This window comes from Eucyclogobius newberryi, unplaced genomic scaffold (assembly GCF_026437365.1).
Source record: "Eucyclogobius newberryi isolate DKJ021-1_F unplaced genomic scaffold, fEucNew1.0.hap1 SCAF_15, whole genome shotgun sequence".
Taxonomy (NCBI): domain Eukaryota; kingdom Metazoa; phylum Chordata; class Actinopteri; order Gobiiformes; family Gobiidae; genus Eucyclogobius; species Eucyclogobius newberryi.
The window spans coordinates 8,201,558-8,221,871 of record NW_027315779.1 but is presented as its reverse complement, the minus strand read 5'-3'; the positions used below and the strand labels follow the sequence as shown (position 1 = coordinate 8,221,871).

Here is a 20,314-nt window from a genome sequence, read left to right as displayed (position 1 = left end):
CGGTCGGCTGTGATTAGGTTAATCCAAATTTTACACATGATGAAATGTCGGCTGCAATAACCCGACTGCAAATACATATTCTGTTCCATAGTTATCGTTTCCATTAAACCCAGAAATGTAATCCCGCGGACAAATGATTAAAACTGGTCAAATATCTGTGACAGCGTTTTGAAATTGACAGTGAAAACTGGATTTGTGAAGTTAAACGATTAAAAACGAGCGTTTGTTGGACTGTGAAGTGCCTCGCCTGTTTGAGTAGCTCTGACGCCATGCGGTAGGTGCAGTCAAAGATGATGAAGAACTCCTTGTCCTTCTTCAGTTCTTTGAGCAGCGGCCGGGCGTCCTGGTTGCCTGGAGTCAGCTGACGGATCTTCACTTTCAGGTTGAACTTTGCTGGAGCCTTTATCAACTCCTGCATTCGCATTAGACCTGGAAAACATACAAACAATGCATGAAATATCATAAGAGCTTCAGTCAGTCTTCTACACAGAGACCTTTGTGGCAATGATTTCTAATTTTTGTATTTTACAGGATGGATTTCCTGGTCATGTTAAGGTTTCAATGTATATTTTCTGTTTCAGTCTCAGCATATTTTCAGTCAAAATGCATTAGTCGCATGAAAATTGAGTCACTCCTTACGTCACAGCACCGTAAAAGCAAATGACATGGGAGGGGACCAATGCCATATTGCAGCTCTATTTCCATCTTATTACCATTCCTTTTGAATTGCAGAAGAATCATTATGAGTAAATACCATAATTACACTTATAGTTGCCAAAGATTCCATTTCCGTTCTATTACCATGCCATTACTAGGCTGAAAAGTAAACGTCTACTCTAATATTTGAGAAAAAGAGTGTATATTGTTGATCAGTTGCTGCCAAAGTGTCCATATTTCAGTTTGGGTCAAATCAACGGCCCCCGAACCCAATTCTTAACATGTTTCAGCTGGAAATGTTTCATTTTTAATGTTAAACAAAGACAGAGAAACGCATGTGTCTGTTCCAACGACACACTTTTCATGGACAAACTGGGGATTCATGCCTTGTTGTTACTGCACGGTTCACATCCAATAAAATGCATAGGCGACATCACATAGTCTTGTGTTGTACAAGAAGAAGCTTTTACGACACGCTGAGTGGAGCGAAGGACATTTTCCTCAACTAGAAGAGTAAAAAGACAGGAAAAGGGCCTTTAAGTTTTATGACCACATCACCTATGGCAAAGAGCCTTTCAAAGCCTTCGTATAGATTACCCCCCCGTCAGCGTGGCCTTTGAAGGAAATAAACGTAGGAAACAAATAAAAGGAGGAAAATCTATAGTCTGTGGCATTTGAGCATTGGCGTGGTAAAGTTGTGTGATATAGTTTGGGCCGTGCTATATGGAGCTGTGAGGAGTCCGCTGCCCTGCCGGAGATTGGGTTCACAGTTTTATAAAGGTGGGCTGTATTTATACACTGCTGTGCGAGCGGCGGCGGTGGCGGCGTTCCTGTGTTCTCAGGTCAGTAAACAACGGAACATTTTTACCCTTATAATGCCATCGTGATAAATGTAGTCCAGTACAAATACATTAGGGATGTCACAATATCACAGTTTAGTGTTAAGATTAAAAGCATCAGGATTTTCATTTTCATTCACGACAATTGAGGCTGTGACCAAACAACAGAAAAATCTAAAATGTTCTTTCATTCTCAAGGTTTAACACATACTATTCTTAAAGTTTGTGACCAGTTTTGCAAAATTGTACTTTCTGAAAGACAAGTTAAATGGGAAAGACAAAGTTAAATGTGAGGAAAAAAAGCCATATAAAAAGCTCTTAACATTTAGATCTATTTATATATTTATTTGACAAACAATATTTAAATTTGCTTCTGAAATTGTCGCAATTATATATTTTTTTGTTCTTACAATTATAACGTGACCTGAAAAATCATGATTATCGATAATCTTGAATCTAAAATACAATTAAGCATATTTGATCTCATACATTTCTGGTTAAAGATGCATATTTCAATTCATTTAACAAAGCATTGAAATAATAGCTATTTTGCATTAGAATAGATTAGAATTTCATAGAAAATGATGGAAGTTGCCCTCTGGCCTTGTGGCAGTTTGGAAATTAATCAAATAATAAAGGTATTAATGACTTTGCCCTCTGGCTAGAAAACGCATTAAACAAACCGTTGTGATAATGATTAATTAAATTCATTGCAAGACAATAAAAGTGGAGAAAGAATGTATCTTGGATCTCTTCAGGACTTTAATCTGAAGCTTTTTCTTTAACGTGTTGGCAGTTTGGTGCATGGCTGGATTAATGTTGTTTGGTTTGAGCACAGTTTAGTCTGGATGTAGACTTGGTTTAGTTCTAATTTAGTCCTGCTTTAAACCTTGGTCTAGTACAGGTTTGGTTCTGCTTTAGTCCTGCTTTAAACCTTGGTCTAGTACATGTTTGGTTCTGTTTTAGTCCTGCTTTAAACCTTGGTCTAGTACAGGTTTGGTTCTGCTTTAGTCCTGCTTTAAACCTTGGTCTAGTACAGGTTTGGTTCTGCTTTAGTCCTGCTTTAAACCTTGGTCTAGTACAGGTTTGGTTCTGCTTTAGTCCTGCTTTAAACCTTGGTCTAGTACAGGTTTTGTTCTGTTTTAGTCCTGCTCTTCACCCTTTACACTGCAGACTTCAGACATGACACGGACAGCTGTGTCCTGCAGAAATACAGGTACAGGTTTGGTTCTGTTTTAGTCCTGCTTTAAACCTTGGTCTAGTACATGTTTGGTTCTGTTTTAGTCCTGCTTTAAACCTTGGTCTAGTACAGGTTTGGTTCTGTTTTAGTCCTGCTTTAAACCTTGGTCCAATTTTGATGTGATGTTTGTGCAAGAATGCACACTAAAATAGATATAGAACACATTTTAAATTGCTGTAGGGTACCGGTAATGTCAATACCGGTATTGACATTACCGTCAATGTGTGTGGAGTTGTGGAGCATGTCTTCAACATGAGCCTGAAGCTGAGGGTGGTACCACAGGTCTGGAAGACCTCCTGTCTGGTACCTGTGCCTAAGACACCGCGCCCCATAGATCTCAACAGCTTCAGGCCAGTGGCTCTCACTTCCCACCTGATGAAGACACTGGAGCGGCTGGTCCTGGACCACCTCCGCTCCACCGTGAGCTCAGCCATGGACCCGCTGCAGTTTGCATATCGGCCTGGCATCGGAGTGGAGGACGCCGTCATCTCCCTGCTGCACCGCTCTCTCTCTCACCTGGAAAAGCCTGGCAGCTCTGTGAGGATTCTGTTCTTCGATCTTTCCAGCGCCTTCAACACCATCCAGCCGCTGCTCCTGAGGGACAAGCTGGAGACGGCTGGTGTGGAGTATGACCTGGCAGAGTGGATCCTGGACTACCTCACAGACCGACCCCAGTTTGTGAGAGCACGGGACTGTGTGTCTGACACTCGGACCTGCAGTGTGGGGGCGCCCCAGGGCACTGTCCTCGCGCCCTTTCTCTTCACCCTTTACACTGCAGACTTCAGACATGACACGGACAGCTGTGTCCTGCAGAAGTTCTCTGATGACTCTGCCATCATCGGACTCATCACGGACGACGATGACGAGGAGTACAGAGGACTGGCGCAGGACTTTGTGGACTGGTGTCAGCGGAACCACCTCCTCATCAACGCGGGGAAGACCAAGGAGATGGTGGTGGATTTCCGCAGACGCCACCCCACTGCCCCCTCACCAGTGAACATCCAGGGACGGGACATTGAGAGAGTGGACTCATACAAGTACCTGGGCGTTCATCTGAACCACAAACTGGACTGGACTCATAACACGGACGCACTGTACAGGAAGAGCCAGAGTCGGCTCTACCTCCTGAGGAGACTCAGGTCTTTTGGAGTGACAGGGCCACTCCTGAAGACCTTCTACGACTCTGTGGTGGCATCAGCCCTCCTGTACGGTGTGGCCTGCTGGAGCAGCAGCATCACAGAGAGGGAGAGGAAGAGGCTGGACAGAGTCATCAAGAAGTCCAGCTCCGTCCTGGGCTGTGCTCTGGACTCGGTGCAGGAGGTGGGGGACAGGAGGGTCCTGGCTAGATTCACATCTATGCTGGACCATGAGTGTCGCCCCCTGCAGGACACTCTCTCCACTCTGGAGAGCAGCTTCAGTGAGAGACTGATCCACCCTCGATGTGTGAAGGAAAGGTTCCGTAGGTCTTTCCTTCCTGCTGCTGTCAGACTTTATAACAAAAACTGTTAGTACTGAACACTCGCAATACTGACCTAACCTAATACTGATGTGCAATTTTGTCAAATGTGCAATTACTGTGCAATTACTGTGAAATTCATGTGCAATCTATGTGCTGTTGTGACACGTATTCATGTGCAATTACTGTCGTGATCACATGCAATGGTATTTATGTATTTATGTATTTATTTATTTGTCTATGGGAGTTTTTATTTGTAGGAGATCTTCTACTGAAAGTGTTTTTCGGACTTCCTATAAGTGATCTGTTCTTCTGTATCTACCTCTGTATCTACCTGCGTTGCACCAATGAAATTTCCCCATGTGGGACAATAAAGGAATATCTTATCTTATCTTATCTTAATAAAGAATTTAAATAAATTATCTTTCTCTTTATCTATAGTCTTCATGAAATGTTAATACAAAAATGCCAACATATTTTAGTGTAAAAATCTATATATATATAATAATGCAGTTCAAGTTTGAATTGAGTCCTCCACAGACATAAATATTGCAGAATGTCCTGAATATATGCTGAGATTTGGAGACAGTAACATAAATGATGCATGTCCCTCACCTGTGCTGTCCTCATAGACCACGGTGAGCTTCCTCCATTTGAAGAAGGTGACCACGTCCAGGATGGCTCGGGCGATGGCCGTGTACTCGGGATACAGGTTTATGAAGAAAGTGTCCTTGTTCTCCACAGAAGGGTGTTTCCACCGCGTCTGGATGTGCGGCACCTCCAGAGCGTTGCAGATGGACTGAACAGCACTGACCGAGGAGCTGTGGGACGGGCCGAACACCGCCACCACCCCGAGGGCCAACTGGTCACACACTGAAGCACAACGCAAACGTCAGCCTGTCCAGTCGCTGCTGGTTTTTCAATCACATTCTGCTTTAACACTGTGTGAGTTTTTGAGTAGTTGTTGTTGTTGTGTGATCTGGACCTTGCTGACCTTTTTGCAGGTTTACCACTTTTTGATTACGTTGTGTACTCTTTGGCTAACTGTAAAAAGCTTTTAAAGTGCTTTATGAATAGTCGGTCTGGTATTTTTCTATCTCTCGCCAGCAAGGCCTTCTCTGCTGGCCTAAACATAATCAGAATATAATTTAAAAATATATATATTTTCCCATAAATATTACATCATTCCCCAGAGTAAGAGTTTTACTCTTCATTTCATGGCTTTCCTCTTGTTGCACTGCTTCTGTACCAGGTTCAGATTTGGAGGCTGGTCTTTATGTTAGATCTTTTATCCAATCATATTCAGCCATCATGTGTTGCCAGGGGTCTAAAATCTGCCCTCAGACCTTCAGACTCAACAGAGCTGGTGTTTGTAGCTTAAAGTGAATGGAAATGAAAATGATGTGTCAACCAATCAGCTTCAGAGTTGGCTCTTGTACGTCTGCTGCTGTTACACAGGAGCAGCTGCAGGTGCATCACATGCACGACTTTTGATTGGATCACCAATATTGAGAGGCGGGGCTATGCGAAACCTCAGAAACTCAGAACGAGGAAATTGAATTTGACAGACAAATTGTAGGGGAATGGAGATGGACATTCCACGGCCAGATAACAGAAAATCTCTCTTTGAACATTGGGGGGTTTTCCTTCTCCCTGTCTCCCTCACCGCAGGGGAGCCGCTGTGACTTTTGTGATAACAGATCTTCTTCTCCCCACAGTCTTACAGGACGCCCCGATGAAAACTATGTTTTATGTGATTATGCCATGAACGTTTGTCCGAATCAACTCCCTACACCGCATGTTTCACCTTATGTTACGTATTTTTCCACTGTTTAAGGTTTTATATTCCCAATGCTTTAACTCTAGCGCCCATCACAGGTGAAAGAAGATGTAAAGTGTGTCTACCTCAAGAAATAATGTGCACAAACTGCCAAAAGTGTTTAACGTGTAAATGTTAAAACAGGGTTCAATGTTTTTGCCATTATTATTTACGTTACTCCAGTGTCTAGAGCCTTAATGAAGGAAATATGATGTAATAAGAGATGGATTTATTCAGGTGGAACTGTGAAGGCCCCAGACCCACGGCCGCCACTGGAGAATCAGATATAAGCCTGCTCATGTAGAAAAAAAATGTAATGACCATTATTCAGGAAACTCATTATTTGAAACAAGTTTTAGTGTCAAAAGTTAGCGCAGACTTTCTGTCCTGATGTTTTCTGATGTGTGTTAAAAGTCAGGGTAAATTATCAGAGGTTTAGCTCCAGAAACGAGAGCCTATAATTCAGAGCTGAATTTAACTCATTATTCATTTTTCGTAATAAGTTTCCATCTTTGCAATTAATTATTGCAGAGCTCTATTATGGTCAGCCAGCAAGGTAGAAATAGTAATATTATACCTCCAATTCACTAAAATGATGGATATGATCAAGCAAAGGCTCTGTAAAATGTATCATTGTCAACTTTAAATGCAATATTTATGACACGTAAAGCTAATAGAAAAGAGATGAATAAATATGGATGGTAAGCAGTTTTTCACTCAAGATTCAAGATGCTATCAATCTGACATATCCACTCTTAAGCCTGATTATACTGATATTAGCTGTTTGAAAAATGAAGCCAAAATATTTCCTGTTTGAATTATGAGCATTTAAATTATATTTTGTGGCGGTAATACAAATGTATCTTCACACAAAATGCTGCAGTGCTCTTTAAGAGGATTACTGCTATGTCTGCAGCAGGAATAATAATAAGTAATAATAATAATAAGTAATACTCTCGGATTTTGATTGTGTCCCAGTTATTTTACCTTTGGATTGTTTCAGTTAATCAAAGTCCAGGAGTAAATACTGTAACTTTAAGCAATAGTTATTTTTGTTTTAAATGAAATACTACTTTTGACTGAGCTTGTTGTCCTCCTTCATCAAATACTGTAACATGTAAATGAGGTGTGAGGGCACTGTATTTTCATATATTTTTATAGCCTAAGTGTAAATGTATTCTGTTCATACCGGGGGTTTAGTTGATTTAAAAAACTAGGCGTATTTTATTCTTACTGAATTCCTCCTTGGGAATGAATACAAGCATTTTATCATTTTAATTCTGACCTGTACTTTCGAAATACTAGGTGCACGGTAACACGGTAATTATGAACGTCTTTGAGTAAAACAAGAAAGATTAACATGGTCTATCTAACAGCTTGTCACTTAATTATTAATATTTTCAAACATTGACTTCTAATGCTGTTAATTATGTCCTTCTGAGGGCGTCGCTCACACTTCAGTTCAAGTGTTACGCAGCACAACTCCTCCTGTAATATTGTGTCCAATCTGTTTATTCTTCCTTTATTACTCTTCGTGTCTCGTTTGCGTTCTCTGCCTGTGCCAGCTCCTGAACTGCAGTGCACGGGTGAATAGCTTGACATTTTGTGGTGCCATCTTTTTCAAACAATCGGTTTTCTGAGCTGTAATTATGTCCCAGTCCTGGAGCAGCCGGGCAGAACCGAATCATGAGACTAACAGAGCTGTGAATATCAGGCCTGGTCCTAAAGGTCTGTGGCTCACCAGGGAGCGAGCCATGTGTGTACATGAAGTATACAATACAATACAATAGTGATACATGAAGTATACAACAATCATAGCCACATTGAGAAGGAATTATAAAAGGGCAAGTGTTTCTTCTATAAATGCTTCATGAATGTGACAGGGACTGTGTGTGTGTGTGTGTGTGTCACAAAGGCAGCAAATCCTACACTTCCTTAAGGAAATCAAGAAACTTCTGTCACTGAAGTATTCGCCTTAAGTAGTATAGTATTCTTCTCTTCTTTCACCTCTTCTGGACGCCTCAAAGCCGTCGAACACGTTGATCCTCTGAATGTCGTAGGTCAGAGTGGTGTTGGGCATCAGCGTCTTGTTGCGGTTGATGTTGTTGACGGCGAACTTAAAGGCCAGTTCGTCCATACTCACCAGCTCACTCTCCCTGGTCTCGAAGATCCCGCCTACAGGACCAAAGAGGAAGAACAAAAGCACCTTTAAGAGCATTTCGTTGATTGAAAACCGCATGATCAAAACGGCTTGGAATTAAAAACAGGTCCGTTGACTTCCTGTTCCAAACTGATGACCTTTGCATTTGTATTTGCATTTTTGAAATATGGCAACGTGACATTTTAGAACCCTGCATGTTCAGAGTCTGGATGTGTCATCACGTTAAGTACAGGGATGTGGGCGGGGATAAGGGGTACGTGCAAACAGGATTTTATTTTGCGCTCTTTGTTGCAAGAGAATACAGAATGACTCAAACATGCAAGAACTCGATAGAAGCTCAATAAATCAGATTTTCCATGATGTGTCTAATGTAAACAATACTCAATGTTTGTATTGAATAAGTTTAAATGGTGCAGCATTTGTCCAGGACGGGGCCTGTTTAGGAACACACAGAAGACATTTCCCAACCCAGCCTAATGTCCCAGATCAAAATCAGGGTCGCTGTGCAAAAAGTCAGGCAAAAAAAAATCCCAAAATGCCACTTACACCTTATAAACACGTTTACTTTACTTTTCTTTACCTCATGTGGCCGTCCACTGTATGGATCTGTCTTACAATGGATGATATTCAGGCCGGATGTGGATAGAGTCCGTCGTGTCCTGTCCTCGCTCTTGAATGCACTCTGAACTAAACACTTTGTCCTGGTTTTTCTGTATTTTTACTCTAATAACAGGAGACCGCAGAGAACAGCTCAGGTCATTTCTGGCATACAGTTATTACAACTCCTTTACTCTCTATGAGGACAGCACTTAGAGCAGACCAAGCGCAAATCACAAATCTATTATCTATTAATCTATCTATATCTATTCTCGAAAGATACATTTTTAAAGGAATTCTTTACCAAAAATAAAAAACAAGTAATATAATTGTACTCTGATGAAAATTACATGGCAAGGCAAGGCAAGGCAAGTTTATTTGTAGAGCACATTTCATACACAAGGCAATTCAAAGTGCTTCACACAGCAGGAAAAATGCATTCAAATCACAAAGAAATTACAGAAACAGAAATACAATAAAATTAACTAAATTAAAAATTATCAATCCAACTGATTGTCTAAACTAATAAAATCACAAACAAAAGAGAAGAGTGCAAAGAAAAAATCCTTTCAGTCATATGCGCAGCTAAACAAAACTGTTTTTAGCTTAGATTTGAACATTGTCAGAGTAGAACCTGTCTCACATCTTCAGGTAGACTGTTCCAGATTTTAGCTGCATAAAACTGAAATGCAGATTCTCCATGTTTTGTCCTGACTCTGGCACCAGCAGGAGGCCGGTCCCTGACACACATGTTGTTATGACTATGGCAAATAGAGCTCATTTTCATTTTTGTACAAGTTTCACTTCTTTATATAGTTTAAATTACAATCACAACTTAAAATTGCCAATCCAAATCCACTTAAAGGCATTTGATGTTTATTTTATTTCTTTTATCCAGAGTTTTGTATCGAGATATGAAAGATACAAATTGAGCCAATTCTGTAAAAATAACATTTAATAGATTAAAATGATAGAATATGCAGAGTTTGTATTAACACCGGTTGTTGTTTTTACAGGCAAATTCTTGAAAAAACAAAACAAAAAAATGACATTAAAAATTCCTGAAGGAATTTAAGGACACTTAAACTTAAGGAAATGAAGGAAAACCCCAATGAAAGACAAATGAAGCCGATCAGTGCCAGATCAGTCACAAAGAAAGTGTCTCATTTCATTGTCCTGACCAGGGCCAATGGGCATAAGATGAAATAAAGGAAAATATTTTGTAAAATGTTGTAAAACTAATTACAACCCTGTCGTCGGGTGAAGAACAGCCATGTGGACAAAAAGTGCAATAGTGACAGCAGCGAGAAAAGGACAGGGAATAAAATAACTATAAAAGCTTTTAGTGCTGGTTCAAACCACTGCAGCCCAGTCAATCAGACAAAGGAAAGGTGAAATAATAGTTGCTTTTAGAGTAGCAATTTTCAGCAATTTTCTATTTGTCTGAAAAAAGTTTTCATGTTGCAGTGATGTCATGCAAATAAATCTGAATTTAGTTGATGCGATATTTTTACCTGCAGTAAATAACCAACACGAGAAATGCAGCTTTATTGGCAACAATTGATGTGAATTAATGTCATTAATCAAAGGTGTTTATAATACAGTTTATTGCTTAAAAATACATTGGAAAACATGTCTTCTCACTGTGAGTGGTTCTGCCTCTCCACAGATCTGACCTGGCATCTCCTGCCATACAATTCAACATTTTATATTTAATAAAGTGAAGGAAAATGAAACAAGTGTAATGCTCAAGTGTGGAACATTCCGGGCAAAGCAATGAGATCTCCATGACAATAACTTACACAGTAGAACACATTTGAAGACTCCTTTTATTCAAGTGGGACGCAACACCTAAACTCCACCCACAGGAGGCATAGTATGCTTTTTTTAGGTACTATAACATAAGTAAAGCAACATTTTAGATTTTGCTAATTATATATAATTACATTTATTTGTATTTATTTTATATTTAATTTACCAGTATGGGTTTTTATTTTTGAAAAGTTGCTGTACAAGGAAGTATAAGGATGTGGGTGGAGATATGGGGTAGGTGAAAACAGGACAATACAGGATGAATCACACAAGCATGAATCAATCAAAACACAACTCTGAGGAAACTTATGATGAGGAAACATCGTTGTAACAGGGCTAAAAGCTCATTAAAGTTGATATAGCACAATATGCCCCCTTTAAACTGGGGAGTGGTTGTGAGGGGGCAATAGTATAGTATAGTATAGTATATAGTATATAGTATATAGTGTATAGTATAGTGTATAGTATAGTGTATAGTATAGTGTATAGTGTATAGTGTATAGTATAGTATAGTATAGTATAGTATAGTATAGTATAGTATAGTATAGTATAGAGGTATTTGCAGTTCAATGTCACAGAGCACGTGAAGTCGCAGTGGCACTTATTTTGCAGTACAATAATGTAACTTTGACTTACATTATTTATTACTTTTACTTATTATTTCAGTTTAGTTTTTAATTGAGGCTTCTCTCTCCTTGAAAAAGTTAACGTTAATATATTAAATAATAAGTATTTTCTATATACAAAATGCACAACTTATTCTGACAAAAGCCAGACATTTAACGCCACATTGCTAAGTACAAAAGAAAAGATTATCTTCCTGTGCTTCTCCACAAATGAATGAATGCACCAAAAAGCTCTAAAAGCATCCATTCGCTTCACAAATAATGAGGAATAATTTACTGCAACAATTCATTTCCATCTGGCAGAGCAGGCCGTGCAAATGTGTTTTACTACTCTCAGGAGACCAACTCAAAATGTCTTATAGCCCCTATATTTGGAATCTGAATATAGCCCCTGTGAGTACAATAAGGAGATGTGATTTTTACATGTAATTAATGTTCACTGTTAGAGAAAATATATTGCATTTCCAATCCAAGTGCCAAGAAGACTCTGTTCCCCATGTCCTAAAGGGTTTTTTTGACTTGCAAATCCAATAATAACATGAGCTAATCTACTATTTGCATATAAATGATGAAGGGTAGACCTGTCCATGTGAGAAATACAGATACAGGCTGTAATTTGTTGTCTCAATCATTCACAATCACATTATATTAGTGCCTGGCGTGAGCAATGGTTTCGCCATCATTCACCGCGCCTATTAACGAAATGTGTGAGATGTATTGGATGCTAATGCGCCGGCGGATTATTACACGTGACACAAGACGCAAGAAGAATAGAAATTGGTATTTTCATTAGATTCCAGGTTTTTCAATATTAAAAATGGACAACAGTGATTTGCACTCTCCCGTGGCATTAGCGTTAGAAGAAGCCGACCGCAACGGAATCATTATGGTTCATTCTGTGACAGGGCAAAGGCAGCTCGAGCACCATCCACTGCTTCTGGCTACGTTTCTATCAAACTATATCTCATGTTTAATTTCACTTCAATCAATTTTCTTATTGTTATCCCACTTCCCCACGGGGAGTGGAACAGGCATATTCATGACCTGTGGATCCAAATGCTCTTCATCTGCCTGGAGGGACTGGTTCTCCTCCTGAAGAACTGGTTCTCCTCCTGAAGAACTGGTTCTCCTCCTGAAGAACTGGTTCTCCTCCTGAAGAACTGGTTCTCCTCCTGAGTGGCTCCAGCTCCACTGACTATCTCGCGTCCACCTGTCCGTCTAAGGGAGTCGGATCTCTCCTTCTCTGTGGAACTCCTCCATTTCAGTCGTTTTTCCTGGCCAAGAAGGAGGATCTAAGGACACGGGAGCTTGGGACATTTGTCTAGGACACGGGAGCTTGGGGAATTTGTCTAGGACACGGGAGCTTGGGGCATTTGTCTAAGGACACCGGAGCTTGGGGCATTTATCTAGGACACGGGAGCTTGGTGCATTTGTCTAAGGACACGGGAGCTTGGGGCATTTGTCAAGGACACGGGAGCTTGGGGCATTTGTCTAAGGACACGGGAGCTTGGGGCATTTATCTAGGACACGGGAGCTTGGGGCATTTGTCTAAGGACACGGGAGCTTGGGGCATTTATCTAGGACACGGGAGCTTGGGGCATTTGTCTAAGGACACGGGAGCTTGGGGCATTTGTCTAAGGACACGGGAGCTTGGGGCATTTGTCTAAGGACACCGGAGCTTGGGGCATTTTTCTAGGACACCGGAGCTTGGGGCATTTGTCTAGGACACGGGTGCTTGGGGCATTTATCTAGGACACGGGAGCTTGGGGCATTTGTCTAAGGACACGGGAGCTTGGGGTATTTGTCTAAGGACACGGGAGCTTGGGGCATTTGTCAAGGACACGGGAGCTTGGGGCATTTGTCTAAGGACACGGGAGCTTGGGGCATTTGTCTAAGGACACGGGAGCTTGGGGCATTTGTCTAAGGACACCGGAGCTTGGGGCATTTTTCTAGGACACCGGAGCTTGGGGCATTTGTCTAGGACACGGGTGCTTGGGGCATTTATCTAGGACACGGGAGCTTGGGGCATTTGTCTAAGGACACGGGAGCTTGGGGCATTTGTCTAAGGACACGGGAGCTTGGGGCATTTGTCAAGGACACGGGAGCTTGGGGCATTTATCTAGGACACGGGAGCTTGGGGCATTTGTCTAAGGACACCGGAGCTTGGGGCATTTGTCTAGGACACGGGAGCTTGGGGCATTTATCTAGGACACGGGAGTTACAAAAATTAATTGAATTAAAATCCATGCAAATCTTAAAACACACTTTTAAAATGTGCATGGATTACAACAGGTATTTCGATTCACCTTTTTCCGGAAGCCGTCTGGGCGTCGCCATGTTACATAATCCTTCGTCCGGTTGTAGTAGGAAACACAGAAGAAATGAGTTCTACACAGACTAAATAGTCGTTTTCAGGCCGCCCAGGGAATCGGTGCATTGTTGACTTGTTGGTCATACGAACATTGGATATTTTACACAAATCAATCAACTTTAAAGCATGTTTTAGCGGTGAAAAGACAGAAAAAGTGGGCGGAGCGGAATTAGGTCAATAGCATATTTTATTGGCGAGACTTTTGCTTTGTTCTACATTTAAACCAACAAGTTCTCGCTGGACCAAAAGTGCGATTACAACGGAAGTGGAGATCACGTGGGAAAGAGAGGGAGAAGTGGGCGGGGCAGAATAAGATCAATAGCTCAAAATAATGATATAACTACTCATTTTGCAATTTCACTATCACTATCACAACTACTGTGACTTGATCTGATTTGGTCAAAAAGGAATTGTCAAGAAAAAAAATACTCACAGATAAAACTGACTCTGAAACTACCTTATTTATACTAAAACTAGAATCGATACTGTTCTAACGTTCTTTAACAGAACACATCTGGAGGTTTTATGGTCTTCTTGTCATGCTGTTGTGTTTACATGTTATTACCGCCTCACATTAGCATAGCATTATATCACATTAGCATATACGTTTACGGTCTGCTCATGCTAACGTTTGATTTAGTGCAATTGCATTAAATCTTACATCATTGCCACACTGATGGATTGATGCTCTAGTGTAATTTCATGGTTACTTTTTTTTTTACACTGGTTAAATGAAAGAAAAGTAAAATTAAAACGTTTTGTACATTTGCCACTTGAGTGTGCAATGCTATTTTTTTATTTATTAGTAACAATGACAATACATTCTTGAATCTTGAATCTTGAATACTATTAATACTTTTTGTGATGAAACTTACATTATATTGTGTCAGAAAAGAGTGTGTTTTAGGTATTGATTAGTGTAGTAGGTTGAAAACGCTATATTCAAAAGTTTATATAGAAACAGACACCCCCTCTATTTTTTGTATTTTTGGCTACTGTGTCTTTAATCTTTGGGACATCCATCCAGCAGATGGTGCTCTAAGCGCTCCTGTGGGGATTAGAGCGAGACAATGCGCATGTACAGCAGAATTAAACACGCTGTGCATGGAATGACTCGTCTCCCTCATCTGTCCACAGCGATATTCTCCTGGCTACACAGTCTAACTCTTTAGCTGTGTACCATTTGCTACCGCCCAGCTTACCCCTAGGGCTGGCGCCGGTAACAATTGGGGGCTCGTCCGGGATTATCTAAAGCAACTGCCTGGTGAAGAGTGCGCCTGTATTGTTTGATGTGTCTGGAACTTCAGGGAAGGCTCCCACTACGTGTGTCATCCAAAGAGTATCCACCACCATCAAAAGGACATGGCAACTAATGCACCACGGCGAGCGCTGATTGTTAAGATCCAGAGACAACTTTCCAGTTTGAACACCAGTCAGCTACAAGCCATCACAAACGCCATCGATGACGGCAATATTCCAGTCCGCACTGATGAGCTAAGTGACACTGACTTGTATGAGCTTATTGTTGACTACATTAGAGGTGACCAGCTCAAGTCACTAGAGGATGAAGGCATGTCGCAACTGCTCCTCCTTGATGACTTGATGGCCGATCTGCTGAGACCTACAGCTTCGATGGGTCCTGGAGACGAGGGTCCTGGAGACGAGGGTCCTGCTCACGTCCAGAGGGCAGTCCAGACCACCGTTCCTGCTCCAGCACCGGGTCATCTCAACACACCTCCTTCCACCACTTCAGGAGAAATCATCACTCCATCACCTCAACACAACAATCTCCACTCCTTACCCAACGACTACTCTTCTGGAGAAGACAGAGACGTTGGCACACCAACAAGAAACCTTGCTGCAGACCAAACCAGCAGAAATGTTGGCCGTCATCTGAGTGGGACTAGTCCATCATCCAGTTTGAGAAATCAGGTATTGAGTATCAGTGATGTTGCAAGTCTGCTCCCACGCAGAGAGTTTAAGCTGCATGGCGGACAGATTTCAGACACTGGCTCAGATGTTTCTTATAGTAACTTGTGTAAACAAATTGATGAAGGTTTATCCGAAGGTTTTTCTGAATCAGAAGTTATCAGAAGTGTGCTTAAAATCACAAAACCTGGTACATTTAGAGACATGTTACTCAACAAATGTGATTTAAATGTTAGTGAGCTTAAGAAGTTTCTTCGCTCTCACATTCATGACAAAAACAGTACAGAGCTCTTTCAAGAGTTAAGTAATGCTAAACAGTCGGATAAAGAGAGTCCACAACAGTTCTTATACCGAGCAATGGGTTTAAAACAACGTGTTCTTTTTGAGTCACAACAAGTTGGTACCGGTTTTACATATGATGTTAAACTTGTACAGGGGACTTTTCTCCATACTCTATATCAGGGGTTAAATGAGAAAAATGACTATGTGAGACGTGACTTAAAGCCCTTCCTTAATGACATGCAAATTAGTGATGACCTCTTATTAGAACAAATTACTAAATCGACAAGTGAGGAGGCAGAAAGACAGAAAAGGCTGGGTACAACTGTTAAGACTAAAACTGTGACTATTACTACACTTGACAGTGGTGACAAGACTAAAGACGACAAAGAAAGACAAACTCAACATGACGCTATTAGAGAACTAACAGCACAAGTGTCCTCACTGACTAAGCATTTAGCCCAAATGACCAGACCACCTGATAACCCCATACCTGTGGACTTAAGCATTCAGGGACACAAGCAACAAGTACGAAGTGAAACAAGGGGCAAATGCAAGTCATGCGTACAACAAAACATAACCACGTGTCATCATTGTTTTGTTTGCGGCCAAACAGGACACCGGGCCATAGGATGTCTTCAGCGAAAAGTGTCGGGAAACGCGACACGGTCACAGGGGAGGGGCAGCCAGTGACCGAGACAGCCCTAAAGCCCCAAATCTCTAACAGTCAAGATCCAAAATCCAAGTCAACTCGCTCATCACCACAGCCAAAGAAAAGACTTGCTCAACTCATTGGTAAACGATGTATGGTTTCATGTGCTCTCAATGGTGCTCCAATCCAAATGCTACTGGATTCAGGTGCTCAAGTGACCATGGTGGGAAAAACATGGATGCAAAAGACATTACCAGCTGTTTCCATTCAACCACTCACGTCCTTTTTTTCAGACCAACCTTTTGAAATTTCTGCTGCAAACGGCAGTGACGTTCCTTTTGAAGGCTGGGCTGATGTAGCACTTGAGCTCAAGAGCAATAACCATGGACATGTAACTATCCAAGTACCAGTGATCATCTCCCAAAACTGTCTAAGTCATCCCATTTTAGGCACTAATGTTATTGCAGAAGTGATTAAATCCCACAAAGAGACAGATACTAACATCACAGCTCTACTCAAAGAGGCACTAAGCGTAAATGACAGTACAGTTGAGGCTTTAGTGTCAGCACTTGAAGTTTTTACCCCAACTGATGACTGCATAGAATACACAGTAAAAACTGGTAAAAAAGGTGTAATATTGCCTGCCGGTCAAATATCTGAAATCAGGTGCAGGGTCAGAGAGTGGCCAGCCGGAGGCGCAATGTTATTTCAGCCCAGTTTTCAAGATGACTGTCCAGATGGTTTAGAGTTGTTCCCTGCATTAGTAGATGTCCCTAGTGGTTTAACAAAGACTGTAAAAATCCCTATTCAGAACATCACTAAACATGACATTTATCTTTCAAAGAGAACTGTTTTGGGAACATTAGAAGAAGTAACCGAAGTGAGACCTGTAAACTGTGTTTCAGACAACTCAGACCAACCAACCAATGTAAACACATGTTCTGTCAATCCCATTTCTACACAGAAAACCAGTAACCAATGCCAAATAACAAAGGATACTCATGTGAAAAGTGAAAAATGGCATCCACCTGTGGATTTGTCCCATTTGGACGAGAATGAACAAAAGATGGTAAAGGACATGCTGTTTGAGGAGTCTGATGTTTTTGGGAAAAGTGACTCAGACATTGGATGCATCCCGAGTCTACAACTCAAAATCAATCTCACAGACAATGTACCTGTCCAAACGTCCTACAACTCCATTCCAAAACCCTTGTACAAGGAAGTGAAAGACTATGTTCAAAAGCTGCTGGACCATGGCTGGATTAGGAAATCCACTTCTCCCTATTCCTCACCAGTGGTCTGTGTCAGAAAAAAGGACATGTCACTTCGCTTGTGTGTTGATTTTCGGGGGTTAAATCGCAAAACTATCCCCGATCGCCATCCACTCCCACGCATTCAAGACCTGCTGGATAACCTGGGGGGCTACTCATGGTTTTCAATATTAGACCAAGGTAGTGCTTACCACCAAGGCTTTGTGGAAGAGAACTCTAAACACCTGACCGCTTTTAGCACACCTTGGGGGTTATATGAGTGGAACCGCCTCCCATTTGGCCTCACCAACGCCCCAGCAGCCTTTCAAAGATGTATGGAAGGGGTCCTTGAAGGTTTGAGGGATGAGTGTTGTTCACCTTACTTAGATGACGTGTTATGTTATTCTAAGACTTTCACTGACCATGTAAATGACTTAAAACTTGTTCTACACAAACTCAGAGAATTTGGTATAAAGTTACGCCCTAACAAGTGTGAACTTTTTAAACGCCAAATCAGATATGTAGGTCGTCTTGTGACTAGTGAAGGAGTCCAGATAGATCCTAAAGATCTAGAAGCAGTTAACCAGCTTCGAGACAGAGAACCAAAGAATGTTGGAGAAGTTAGAGCTCTCCTTGGCTTCTTAGGTTACTACAGGACATTCGTTCAGGACTTTTCCAGGTTAGCAAGACCACTATTTAAACTTGTTGAGAGTCCCAGTGAGGTAGAGTACAAATCTACAAAAAGAAAATCTAACAAGTCCAAGAAAAGCAGTAATGGTCAGCTTCCGTCCAAAACCCCTGTTAACTGGACACATGAACACAGTGCAGTTGTGTCACATTTTGTAGACATGTTAACTAGTCCACCTATCTTGGCATACCCAAACTTTGACTTGCCTTTCGTCCTCCATACAGACGCTTCTAATGAAGGTCTGGGAGCTGTACTTTATCAACAACAGAACAACAAACTACGTGTCATTGCATATGGTTCTAGGACGCTCACACCTGCTGAAAAAAACTATCACCTTCACTCCGGCAAGCTTGAGTTCCTGGCGCTCAAGTGGGCAATCTGTGACAAATTCAGGGATTATCTTTATTATGCTCCTACTTTTACAGTATTCACGGACAATAATCCCCTCACATATGTTTTGAGTACAGCCAAATTAAACGCAGTTGGGCATCGCTGGGTGGGTGAGTTAGCAGATTTTCACTTTACAATCAAGTATCGTCCTGGCAAATCAAATGCGGATGCAGACACACTGTCCAGATATCCTGTACAACTGACAGATCACTTACCAGAGTACACAGAGACAATGCCACCTGAAGTAATTTCTGCCATTTGGCAGGGTGACAAAGCTATGAGAGACAGTGAAGTGCCATGGGTTGCCGCTTTACAGTTAAACTCAAATACCAGTGACACTAAAACTGAAGGTACTCCAGTAATCTCACCTGAAGATCTTCGAGCTGCTCAAAAAGAGGACAAGTCAATCTGTGAAGTGATACAGTTAAAGAAAAGAGGCTGGAATCCAAATGACAAAGATAAGAAACAAATGACTCGTGAAACAAGGAGATTAGTACATGAGTGGAACAGACTAAAATTAGAAAAAGGACTCATGTACAGATATACTGGGAAAAGAAAACAGTTAGTTCTACCAGACAAACTGAAAAAAAAACTGTTTTGAGACATTTGCATGATGATATGGGTCACGTAGGCGCAGATAAAGTAATTCATTTGGCTAGAGAACGTTTTTATTGGCCATTTATGCAACGCGATATTGAGGATTATGTCATTCGACAATGCACTTGTCTGAAACAAAAACGTCCGTGTGTTCCAGACAAAGCCCCAATGGGTTCAATCACAACTAGTGCTCCTTTTGAACTCATATCAGTTGACTACCTTCACCTCGAACCGAGTAAAGGCGGTTATGAGTACATATTAGTTCTGGTAGACCACTTCACGCGATTTGCGCAAGCTTATCCAACGAAAAATAAGTCTGGTAAAACCGCAGCAGAGAAAATATTCAATGACTTCATCCCACGGTTCGGATTTCCTGAAAAACTCCACCATGATCAGGGCCGGGAGTTCGAAAATAACCTATTCCAAAGACTCCAACAACTTGCAGGAATAGCTCACTCTCGAACGACCCCTTATCATCCGCAGGGTAATCCTGTTGAGCGTCTAAACAGAACACTACTACAAATGTTACGCACTCTACAAGAAGAAAGGAAAACACAGTGGAAAGACCATTTGCCTCACATTCTCCATGCTTACAATTGTACGAGACATGAAGCAACTGGATATTCACCTTTTTTTCTCCTGTATGGTAGAATGCCTAGACTACCCATAGATTTGCTTTTTGACATCAAACCTGAAAGTGACTGTAAAACAAAGCAAGAGTATGCTGAAAAATGGGCATGTCGTATGCAAGAAGCCTACAGAATTGCTTCAGAAAACAGCCAGAAAAGCTCTGCTAAAGGGAAAAAGTACTATGACAAACACACAAAAGGTATCCCTTTACAACCTGGAGATCGAGTACTAGTCAGGAATCTCTCTGAACGAGGAGGTCCTGGAAAACTAAGAGCTTACTGGGAAAGATGTATCCATAAAGTGATTGAAAAGATTGAAGAT

General features: G+C 41.3%; 1 protein-coding gene across 1 annotated transcript in view; it reads right to left on the bottom strand.

Moving 5' to 3' along the window:
- LOC140360633 (glutamate receptor ionotropic, kainate 1-like) overlaps positions 1-20,314 on the bottom strand; it is a 77,118-nt gene that overhangs the window by 44,184 nt on the left and 12,620 nt on the right. Inside the window, exons 2-4 of the mRNA XM_072445952.1 lie at positions 8,019-8,186; positions 4,808-5,065; positions 248-429 (exon numbers count right to left, since the gene is read on the bottom strand). Coding sequence (XP_072302053.1) covers positions 248-429; positions 4,808-5,065; positions 8,019-8,186 — 608 coding nt within the window. The remainder of the gene's footprint in view (positions 1-247; positions 430-4,807; positions 5,066-8,018; positions 8,187-20,314) is intronic.